The 12,134-nt window shown below is 35.6% G+C and overlaps 1 protein-coding gene across 1 annotated transcript in view; it reads right to left on the minus strand.

The window, feature by feature from the left end:
- The window catches only part of LOC140138673 (uncharacterized), a 26,475-nt gene continuing 14,341 nt past the window's right edge, over positions 1 to 12,134 (minus strand). Inside the window, exons 9-18 of the mRNA XM_072160412.1 lie at positions 10,749 to 11,117; positions 7,673 to 7,786; positions 6,813 to 6,944; positions 6,227 to 6,347; positions 5,910 to 5,981; positions 5,327 to 5,398; positions 4,428 to 4,499; positions 3,427 to 3,498; positions 2,803 to 2,886; positions 1 to 2,416 (exon numbers count right to left, since the gene is read on the minus strand). Of these exons, the coding sequence (XP_072016513.1) occupies positions 1,285 to 2,416; positions 2,803 to 2,886; positions 3,427 to 3,498; positions 4,428 to 4,499; positions 5,327 to 5,398; positions 5,910 to 5,981; positions 6,227 to 6,347; positions 6,813 to 6,944; positions 7,673 to 7,786; positions 10,749 to 11,117 (2,240 nt within the window). The 3' untranslated portion in view covers positions 1 to 1,284. The remainder of the gene's footprint in view (positions 2,417 to 2,802; positions 2,887 to 3,426; positions 3,499 to 4,427; positions 4,500 to 5,326; positions 5,399 to 5,909; positions 5,982 to 6,226; positions 6,348 to 6,812; positions 6,945 to 7,672; positions 7,787 to 10,748; positions 11,118 to 12,134) is intronic.

Consider the following 12,134-nt stretch of genomic DNA (forward strand, 5'->3'; position numbering starts at 1 on the left):
AATCCACCCAATTGGGCAGTAACATCACCGGTTTCGCGCAGAGGGGACCAAGTAATGGTCGATTGAAGTCCGACCATCACTTGGCTCGTTGGATTCGTCTATAAGAACGGTTGCAAACTGTCATTATAGAGAACACACAGTGCCTTTGTTTGCTTATTTAAACGTTTGGTTTGTCGAAGATGTGAATACACTTGAATTAGGTCATTCTCCATATGTACCCCATAAATGAGTTACCCTTTTCGTTTAAGAATCAAAAAGTCATCTCTGTGCTAAATTAATCTTTTCCCGCGAGCATCGTATGTACATTGTCTTGTCTTTTTTAGTTATATTAATGTCGTTAAGTTGGTTTTTGTAACTTAATAATGATTGTTTGAGAAAGGCAAACTTTCTGTCTTTCTGGATTCCGGTCATTTCCTCAATAACGTGTTGTTATCCTTTGTATTGACTGTTTCTGAAGTCTTTTGGTATTTTTTGTAATGATGAAAATAATATATGTTAGTTGACTCTCAGTTCTGCGTCATCAGATAAAATGTCACATAGCTTTACCAGAAATCCAACTTAGTACTGATGTCAAAAGAATTTACATAAGTGTACATGCACATTGTGTCCAGCGATTTTCCTTATCTTTCCAGCAAATACAAACATATTTTTAACAGTATTTTGGTTTTGGTTATAATTATGAAAAACACTTTCAAAGTTTTCTCCAAATGTTATTTGTTAAATAATTGTTGGCAAACCTTTCTTCAATAATTAGATAACATTATGTTAGAATGTTTTTCAACAAGTTTTCACAAATGTTTTTAAATGTTATTAAATCGTATCATAGCCCTTATATAGCCTGTATATAACCCGACATTTAAACGTTTTCTGTAAAACGTTTTGTTTTTCTGGGTTGACCATATCTGAATCTAGAACGATCACATCTCATATTATTACAAATTAAGTTAACTTTCTTACGCATAGTATAAAATCCAATTTGTTGAGAATACCAAAAAACCAATGCAGCAATTGATGTGCCCATAGTTTCATTTTATCTGATGCACTCGCAAGGTTTATGCAGGTTAATTACTTCGCAGAAGTACATTCATTAAGATAATCGCACTTGGCCGTGGAGTTATTGCATTTACCTCTCGAGCCTAACGGCTCTCGAGCTAATACAATAACTATACGGTCTCGTGCGATTATCTTGACTAATGCACTCTGCTCAGTCAATTATCCTTATCCTTCCCAATTGAATATGGTTGCCTAGAAGGTTGTAGAAGGACATGACTGAATTCCGGTGACTTATACATTACTTTCTGATAATTGTTTCCGCAAGACCGACACTCGTAATAATCGTGTGGTCGATACTCGCGTCCTTTTGATATTTGAATTTCGCGCATCGCCAATCAACGACACGATAGTGTATAAATAGGGATTAATAGATGAATTTATAGGAAGAATGAATACCACACACCAGGTGTACATCTGTAGTGGAATCACAGCGGCCCCCGTCTGAGAGAGGATACCCATAATTATAACCGGCATCCAACATATGAAATCCGTACCAACTATCGCCGCCATTCTGATTGCAATTTTGATATCATTTTGTTCTGACTGAGCTCTTTTTCCTGAAACTTTCACTTTGATAAACATGGTAGTATAACACACAGATATTACCAAGAAGCAGAATAGGTTGATGCCTAAGAAAATTGCGATGGAATAGTACCAAGCAGATTTAAATTTGTCCGGAACAGGTATATCAAATGATCGCCCAGAGTCAGGACCGCCAACGTCATTTGATTGGATGATGTAACTTGACGGACGGGTGATCAAAGGAAGGCCGATACAGACATCCGATAGATCGTAAAAGTCAGACTCGGGTCCCGCTTGCAAAGTAGGGACTAAACCTACTACGAAGGCTATTACCCATATTAATGATGCGGCTACTTTAATTGACATATTACGCAACCTGAATTTACCAAAGGGAAATACAACGCAAAAAAACCTATCGATTGATATCAATGTTATGAAGAAAACAGAGGCTTCACTCGAGAGAAGGGATAAAAAACTGGCTAGTTTACATAATTTGGACGAGCGCCATTGATCTGAATAGATAAAATACTCATCGCCATAATACAAGTCAGCAGACGCTAACACTAGCATGTATATTCCCATTAGGCAATCTGAAACTGCCAAATTTCCAATTAAAAAAGACTGTTTAGCTTGGATGGCAGACGTTGTCTTTTCCTTTACTCTCACTGCAACGACGAAAACGTTACCAATAAGAGCACTGATTCCGAGAATCCACATGGAGACACGGAGGACAATGTTCTGCATGAGACTTCCGCACATGAAAAGTGGAGGTTGTGGTTCCAAACTGACGCATTCTTCCAAGCTGTCAAAATGACAGCACAAGAAGCGATCATCAACGTACCTGTAAAGTATCGAAATTATCAATTTGAATTATTTACATTCCTTTCTTAGTTTTGGCAGTTTATAGACAATAATTGAAGTTCTTTTGTGTATTCACTAGAATTTTCTATGATTGTTTTCTACTGAAAAAACAAACAGTCAGCAGTTACAAATGGAAAGCACAGCATAATACAGTGGGGGTACTTTGTCAAACCCAAGTGGTTTTAGAGTAACATAATTTTACTTCATCAACACATAACATATTTATAATTGTTTGTGAAGATTTGTGTTTGTGAAGTAATGAGTACGTGTTAATCCAATGACGACGTCAGAAATGGCGATATCGTATTCGACCCCAGTGATATTTCCAAAATAAACATTGTAAGTGTATTAAAGTTTTCAACTTACAACTTTTTCAAACTGTTCAGACCGTTAAATCCTCCCTTTTCGACATCTACTGGTATATTCATTTCGCTCTCACGTATCAAAACTCTAAAAACATACCAGTTGAGAAGACATCAGTCATGCTTGTATTGAGCAGAGTAGCTATCGCATCATAACATTGATGACACGCAAATACCGCAGCAATGGGTTTTCACTATTTTTGAATGTATTGCCCTGCACAAGACGTTGCAACGTTTATCTGCATTGCACATAGATTATCATAGAACAGGGATAAAGACGTAGGTCGTAATTCTCACATCCTTCTGATCACTCGCATCAGTGAAAAGATATAGTGATAAGTGCATCCTGCTCATAGTGCGGGGCAATACATTAAAAACTAGTGTAAACACATTGCTGTAGTAATTAATCCTGTAAAATTACTACTTCTACGGCGAATTGCAGGAGAGTCTTGCGCGATCAGCTTCATATCAGACTAACAGCGACAGCACTTGAAAAAGCTCGGCGCTGTTGGACCATCGGTGGTTGTGGGTTTGACTCTTCAATACAGTTTTATTGTCGAGTCACTATTTCTAATATTAATATTAAAGAGAGCATAGCGATATAACCTATTTAAATGTTTACACTTACAAAATCTCAAGTTTAGTAGTCTCATTAAAGGCATCCGTTTGGATCGTAGAGATAGGGACATACGACAAGTATCTGAAATAAATATTTAACTGAACATTAGTTTTACTTTTTATTGTTCATGTGTAAAATTTAGTTTGGATTAAGATATTAGAAATATCATAAGATATATACATGTTACCAGAATAAGGTTACGGTTCATATTGTCAAAATATAGAACAATGTCAGTTTCCTCATTTTGATGATTTAATTTAAAACACTACTTTTAATTAAATCTGATACTGGAACTAGATTTTGCAACTAATTTTACTACGATTGATGGTGTGTGGGGTGTGAGGGTGGGGGTGTGTGGGGGGGTGGTTGTGTGTGTGGGGGGTGGAGGATCCGTTTCCAATATTGCCCAAAGCTTGAAACCCGTCATTGCAAGGCCTTTTCCGCCATCTGACCTCACTCCACCACCAATCTGATGAAGTCCTATTGTATCGTATACAACGTAGCAAAGTGAGTGCAAAATCTATTTTCAGTATCAAATTCAATTAAAAACCGTCCTATTTTTTATATCTATAGGGTCACTACGTGTGAGATCACTCATCATCATACTATTGTATTTATCTCTTTATAATGATCAAGAAAAGACTAGTTTGCATTGTTTTGGATGCTTTGGTACATAGGAAACAATTTAAATTGAACATACTTTGACATTTAAAAAGTGCGCCGTTGGCCCGCTCGGGGCTGCGCATTCAATATTACAGAAATAGGCAACATGGTCAAAAGTCAAATTTTAGGTTCTATAGGCCTCCGAAAGACAGATTATTCTCATGTTTCATTTACTTAATTTCAAATGCACCATGGGGAGAGCGGAAGTCCGATTTATACTACAGATGTTGTCAATTAGATTCTGACAATACCCCAGCAAATCACCACCTGCTTGAACCTGGGACCTCATACGCCAAATGTAAGTGTTATAACCATAATTTTAAATAACGCTCTCCCACAAGACTTACAATTCTTTCAATTGAGGTAAACCTCGAAAGCCGTGACTTTTTACCCTTGAAATGTTGTTGCGTGAAAGATCTCTGCAAAAGTAATGATAACCATAGTTATAATTTATCTAAATTAAGACCCTGCGCACGTTCTTTAGTACCTTAAGGGATCCATGGGACCAAACTGCTCAAAACTAATTTCCTGAAGGCCAATGCTCATGAAACTGACACCACATATGAGAGGTCATATAGAAACAATAAATCTACAATAAATATTTAAATTATTATGGTGAAGGGTTGCGTATTTCAGTGAAATAGTGAGTCGCATATTTCAGTTCTTCGTGCGTTCTAAATTCAATACCTAACATAGGCGTAGATCCCGGGATGGGGAGGGGGTGGGTATGGGTCCGAAGCCAAAATAGGGTGTGAGTACGGGTACGGGTACGGGTCCGGAGCCATGGGTACGGGTACGGGTACGGAAATCAGGACTCGAGTACGGGTACGGGTACGAGTACGGGTACGGGTACTACAAGTCTGAGTCACTATCATCAATAAGAAGAACAAAGTAATGTGACCAGACGAAGCGAAACGTCACTTGTTTGGAGGTATCAGTTGTATTTCATTTAGATTCAAATCTTTATATTTTTGCTTTTAATTGTCACCTGGCTTTCTTAATAATATATTTTTGCATTCATTTATATGCAACTTGTTTACGGAGTTTAGGGTTGGGGTTTGGGGTTGGGATAGGGCAGTCTTGTCTATTCGGTAATCTCAACCAGAATCGTTTTCACTGTTATGCTTTAGATGTTCCTATACATCATACAAAAGTATATTAAAATATTCAAAATATGAAAATGTACTCTTTCTACAACATTATCCCTATTTTGTTTGATCGGGTCACATAGTATCGGGTCACTTACAACCATGTCAGATTGGTAAGACCGTCAAATGCACCTTGTTGGAGGCGACCAATGCCGTTATTTGCTAAAGACCTGTCAACAATAAAATAACGTCTTCTAGTTTTAATACATTCATGCAGATAGTAGATTGTTTTATAATTATAACGTATGGTCCTTGTTTGTTACATTTCCATAGGATAGTATGTGGCTAGTCTAAGAGCACCTTTGACCATGCGCAAAGAATAATTGACACCTGTCAATCAGGAAGATATTAAAAATATATTTGAAAGATTTACAATGGACTAGTTCGTAAACTATAGGGAACTATATTGGGAACATTTTAACGAATTGATGTGAATATTATTGGAGAGAGTGTCTGAGCGACCTAACCATACTAAACGTTTTCGCTATGAACTCTAACATTGCTGCAATATGACGCCTAAGACGTGGGATCGCTCTTCCAACAATGGCTATTCCAAAAATTCATTAAACATTCGAAATTATCTCCTGTATAAAATCCAAGTTACTCCAAATAAATGACGGAAAGTTGCATCAAAAATATAATAATACATTTAAGCCGATCTTTATATGGCTTTAGACTCACAGTGTATGTAATGCAAATAGCCCCTTGAATAAACCAGGTTCAACGTCACTGACGATTCCACCGGTAAATTTTCTGTAAAAAAAGGTGTTTGATAATGTTAAGAATGTACGCCTATATGGCCAAATAAATATGTTTGGTTGCCCTCCGCGACCGACCAATAATCACGAAAATCGCGGGTCGCTTTTGTTTTTAAAACAACTTTTTCACACTTTTGTATGTTACTAGTTACCCTCGCCTTACAATCATCTTAAAATATAATCAAAACACCACATGTAAACTATAATTATACCCACACTAACATCCACAGCTATACTCACAGGGTATTGACAGTTCTAGCCATGTTTTTAATAGTCTTCATACTCCAGCCTTCACTACAATCTATCTGTAGATTATTTCCATTATAGGCACAGTTACATTCCTCAGGACATCTTTTAATATCTGCGTAAAAGGTTTCGGATGTAGAAGTATCAAAATCTCACGAGTATGAATATAATATTATACTTTCGATCAGAGTGATGAGGGCAGGGTAACCGGTATATGAATTTCTCATTCCATAAGAATATTAAAAGATACGTTTCTGGACATTTGCAACAAATATGCTGATATGTCATAATAGAAATAAAGCATTTTATGGCGACGAATTTGGTAGTTTGAAATGTTCCAACTGTCATACTTGCAGCAGCTTTTAATCGTTTATTTCGATTCCCTTGAATAGCATAGGCCATTTAGATCTACTCACAAAATGCGGAAATTAATGCTTTGAAACAGGTTTACAATAAAGACAATACAAATTTCAATTAAGTAAAATCTTATTTTGAAATTGCTAAATTTTAAAATGATTAAAATCATGTTACTAGCTACATATTATCCATAGGGATAATAAAAGCCACAATATTTGCATACCACATTTTATTTCATCGTCTCCTCCCGGACACCCTATCTGACCATCGCAGACTTCGTCCATCGTCACACACTTTGAGATGTTCACATCAGGTACTTCGTCACAAAGGTACGACCCAGGGCAGGTGATATAAGCTGCAAATATTCATATGACATTCGGTTAACCTAAGAATTACTGAGTGTGCCAAAACTATTTTTTTATCATTTTTCTCTTCATTGAAAATAATTAGCGTGTTATTTTTTTAAGGATATCAACAAATATCAATTAAATATCAATGCCCAGAACGTTTGCTGATGAGGTATACCAACTTAATATTTGTTTCACTCATCGGCGTGAGAGGTAAATAATTCCCTTTTTTTTATCCAACATCCTAAAACGCTCAAATTAGCACTAGAACGATTTAAACCCCCTTGTCTTACTGACAGAAATTGTTTGGTTACACGCAGTATAAAGGGTGGTGGTTTTGTACAAAACAACTGACAATATACACGAAATAAGCTGTAATTTGTTAATTGTAAGTTATATTATTTCTTGATTATGCGATCAACTGTTAAAAAAAAATGAGAAGTCAGATGAGATATCAAAATAATATTTTCTCTGCAATAATGTATTCATTTTGTTCCTAAGTAAAGTAATTTCATATAATATTGAAATCATATTTAGAACATGATTTTGTTATTGAATGATTCGATCATAAAATATTGTTCATTGCATTATGTCATTATGTATAGAATGCAAAACTTTTCTGATCATATGTATCGGACGGGCAAACGCGTCAGTTAGTAACACACTACAAAGGTAGCTAAACGGGATTTTTCATCAGCCTCTAAGGGGACATTGTGAAAAACAATGTTCAACAAACCACATCGGTTTTCGTCTGCCTTGTTCACATAGCAGTCTACAAAACCGTCACATTCTGCATCAGACGTTACACAAAATCCAGAACCGCAATGATATTCATCCACTGTACACACACCTGCAAAATAAACACGAGCTTTAGACGAAGACATTTTCTGAACATTTTAGGGATATATTCTTGTTTTGATATTAGGCAAATTGGATTGATTTTTTGGCAAAAGTTGTTTAATTTTAACAGAAGAAATTCGAGTGAAGAGCTGCTCTGGTAAAACAATTAAACTAAACACACCCGACCTTGTCTTTCTTAAATCGAATTCGTGACACGGATGCACGGATCACGCTAGCAGACGCCAATACGAAGATAGCATTTCGGTACGAACATTTAAAAAGAAACTTGTTTAGCAAACAAAACTTTGAATTCATCTCATGACTAAAAGTTATGTACACATATATTTAAATTTGACTAGAAGCAGTGCGAAGTCATGTTTCACTAAACACCACCAAGTCAAATTTAACTAGACCGTGTTAATATCGTATGTGCTTCAATAGTCAGTGTTCATCAATTTTTTGATGCGGGGATGGGGTGGAAACTATGCGGGGGATCAAACAAATTTTACTTCGCAAAAAGGGGATTAACAAAATTTAGTGCTTTAAGGGATCTGGAATGAGCATTTTGTGCGTTTCGACAGTATTTTTTGTGGGACATGAGAGCACATCAGACATATTTTTGAAATTCACGATATAATACAAATTTTATGACAAATTATTAAAATTTGATATTTTCACATTTTGATATATAACAGTCCTCGAAGTAAATTTTATAAATCTAATGATATATTCTTAAAGTGTATGTATCTGGGAGGAAAAGCCGACGATCAATTGAAAATGTTGACCTTTCATATTGAAGATATGGATTTTGTTCCCAAAAAGACCTAATTTTTTTTTTTTTTTTTTGAAAAAAATTCATATCTTCAAAACGAAAGGTCAAAATGTTCAATTGATGGTCGGCTTTTCATCCCACCTATATACACTTTAATTATAAATCATCAGATTTATAAAGTTTACTTCGAGTACTGTTAAATATCAAAAATATCAATTTTAATCATTTGCCATAAAATGTGTATTACATTGCGAATTTCAAAAATCTAAATTATTTGATATCAGAAGGACATTCTTCGTATTCAGAATGCAATTCGATATGTCTGATGTGCTCTAATGTCCCACAATAAATACTGTCCAAACGTTCATACCCCAGCCCTTAATAGGAGGATACAAATGAGATCAAACTTCACCTTTTTCAGCTTAATCAGTGCAAATCAGCGCCAAGTTTCGGGCGCATTGCGCACATTTGTCAATCTAGACAATCATTGTTCACGAATCATTGTCTACCGTTTCTGAGTTGTATGGCTAAAAATCAGTATGTCAGCTGAAACCGGAAATGGGTTAGATATTCACCATCTGCTACAATTCCCATTGACTACCAATCCAAGTTTATGAAAACATCTTCCATGGCTGGTGTGAATAGCTCTTGGGAGGGTCACCCTGTCTCACACCATTTAGGATTTTGAAAGCACTCGTTGTAGTGTTCTTCATGTAGATTTTGCACTATAATCTTTGTAGATTGCTTTCACTATATGTGAGTGGACGCGGCGAATCAGCCGTAAACTCGGCAAATTGTATTCTGAGTTAAAGTGTAAAATGTATGTGAAGGTCGTATTCATAGGTGTATCAATTCGTTGCGACAAGTATCTTATCAAACGCTGTTTAAATCAATCAATAATACTACTGCTGAAGAGGATAATAAGCTTCTACCTATTTCTATAGAATAGTTCTTGTCTCTGTCTGCTTTGGCTAAATCCTGTTCAAGTGGTAGATAACAAAGCATTGTATTTTGTCTAGGTATGTATAATCAACAATGAACAATGAGAGGATATTTCTGAACCTCGTTGACTTGGGGATGATTTGAAATGACCGCCAATTATGACTGTTGGATATTTATTACCAGAAATGTAGAAAAAGAGACACACGTAGAACCGATAAAAAATAAAATTTTGTCGAAGGAACAGAGTTCAACAAATCATAACCCCGCTTTTGGATATCGTTTGAAGTCAAATGATATACCATTTTAAAGCTTATGGTATATATTTTCTAAACACGAAATAAAACAAAATTGACCGGGCCGACTTTACGGCTGATTCGCCGCGTCCAGTCACATATTGTCTGTCCAATGCATTCAACAGTTACTGATTAAGGCTATTAAGTGCCTTGCTCTCGTGGTTGGTTTTTAATTCAGCTCCTTTTCTATCCTAGTAATGATAATTCATCGGGTAAGTACTATACTATACTATACTATACTATACTATACTATAATATAATATACTGTACTATACTATGATAATACTATACTATACTATTCTATTCCATTTTATTGGCCAATTACTATTGATTATTTCTTTTTTTAGCGGCCAGATGCAAAATGACTGTTGCAGTCAGCGCGAGTGCAATAGTCATTTTTCCATTGCACTGATGCGTAGCTACCATAGCAATGATGTCAGACGCGCGAGCATATAGCGCGAGGTTTCCACCTTGTCTCGCCAATTATTGGTGCTGGTGTTGCTTCCAAAATAAATATACATTTAGATATCTTTTAATTTATTTTGTTTTCCTAGTGATTTATAAAATTAAGTGGAAGCAAGGGAGCTTGTCAATAAGTTATATGAAACAAAAATTGAATGTTGTAATTCGTGCAATGGAAAGAATATTTCCATTCGGTGAAATTTGCACCGTTTCATTCGACTCGGCAAAGCATCGTTGAATGGAACAGTCCATATTCCACCTCGTGAAAATATTCTTTTCATTGAACTCATAAATATTTAATATTTTATACCATTCCCTTCCCTTCCCTTCCCTACTATTCTATTCTATTCTATTCTATTCTATTCTATTCTATTCTATTCTATTCTATTCTATTCTATTCTATTGTTAATGTCATAATATTATATATAGCTGCAATGCATGTACAGTCCAGTGATATTTAAAGAGAATGATTTCGGTGTCAATACGTGGATTAAAATACATACCCCCAACAGCAGAAACTCTTATATGTTCCAATTCAAGTCGATATCCCAACTTATTACCCGTGCTATCGGTCTTCAACGCAAACCACATACTGGACGTCGATGAAGTAATCGTTCGTACTTTCAGCACACCAGTCAATTCTGCTATTGCATTTTTTCTCGCCACTCGACCATTACCAACAGCCAAATAATCAAATCCGTTTTCTAATTCAAAGAATTGCAGTCGAGCGAGGATTAACGATTCGTATTTTTTATTGTCAGCGATTATTACCCACTGACAATCTAGATCAGATGAATATGGATCTGGAAACCCGGGAGATGCCATGGTGGTTGAGTTGGCAAGGAAAATAGTTCGTAGACCACACGTAGATTCTGCATGAAGGATGTAGATAAGTATTACTAGAAAGATTTATAAAACATTGCTGTATAGTTTCAGAAGTTTCATTTCTTGAGATACCACATTATCAAAAAAGGTTTTAGGGAAGTGACATTTTTTAAAGTTGATGAATTTTGAAAATATAACTCAAAATTTAAAGTTGATATTATGTAAGCTATTGTAAGTACATTTTAGATTTGTTTACATTTTTGTTGAGCGCAAGACCATTGTAAGTGCCACTTACGATGGTCTTGCTGATTGTCCTACAAACACAACAAATATGGCTGATTCCAATTAAGTTTAATTTTAAGTACATGCCAAGAAATCAGGTTGAAAAATAAAAACAAATTCATAAACAAATATCTTACATATACAACTATATACACCAATAACCGTACTGTATAAATGCCTTGAAGCTTGAATGATTTATTATGACTGTGCATATTGAATTTATGCACTCACAAGGAAAAAAAGAAAAGGGGAATATAACCCATATTTTCCTGAAATGGGTGGTCTAAATATAAATTAAACAAATTGGGTGTTACTAGAGTTGCACGATTTTAACCGTGAAGTCGCAGCGACTATGATATGGAAGTACCACAGAACACCGATCCGTCGACTGTATTATTGTGCCCGTTACGCCAATCAAACAATGCAACAAGGCCTACAGATATGTCCTCTTTTAAATTTGGCCTAAACAGATAAGGCAATACAAAGAAACTCACTATTTAATACCTTCGCATATGTCACGACCGCCTTACGTGTGTTATATGATTATGGCGTACGCGTTCGACTAATATTTCCATCATAATAATTAAATGTCTTGTTCAGGCGATTCATTCAAAATCTCGGATTTAGACAAAACTATGGCACCTAAAGTCTTGATTTTTGCAGGGTGTATTACTTTACTAAGGCACATTACAATCAGGTAAAACAAAACAGAATTTTGGAACATATTGAGGGCGTCCTCTTCATCAAATGTTAATATGGATTTAATACTGTGTACCAACTGA

This window comes from Amphiura filiformis, chromosome 18, assembly GCF_039555335.1.
Source record: "Amphiura filiformis chromosome 18, Afil_fr2py, whole genome shotgun sequence".
Taxonomy (NCBI): domain Eukaryota; kingdom Metazoa; phylum Echinodermata; class Ophiuroidea; order Amphilepidida; family Amphiuridae; genus Amphiura; species Amphiura filiformis.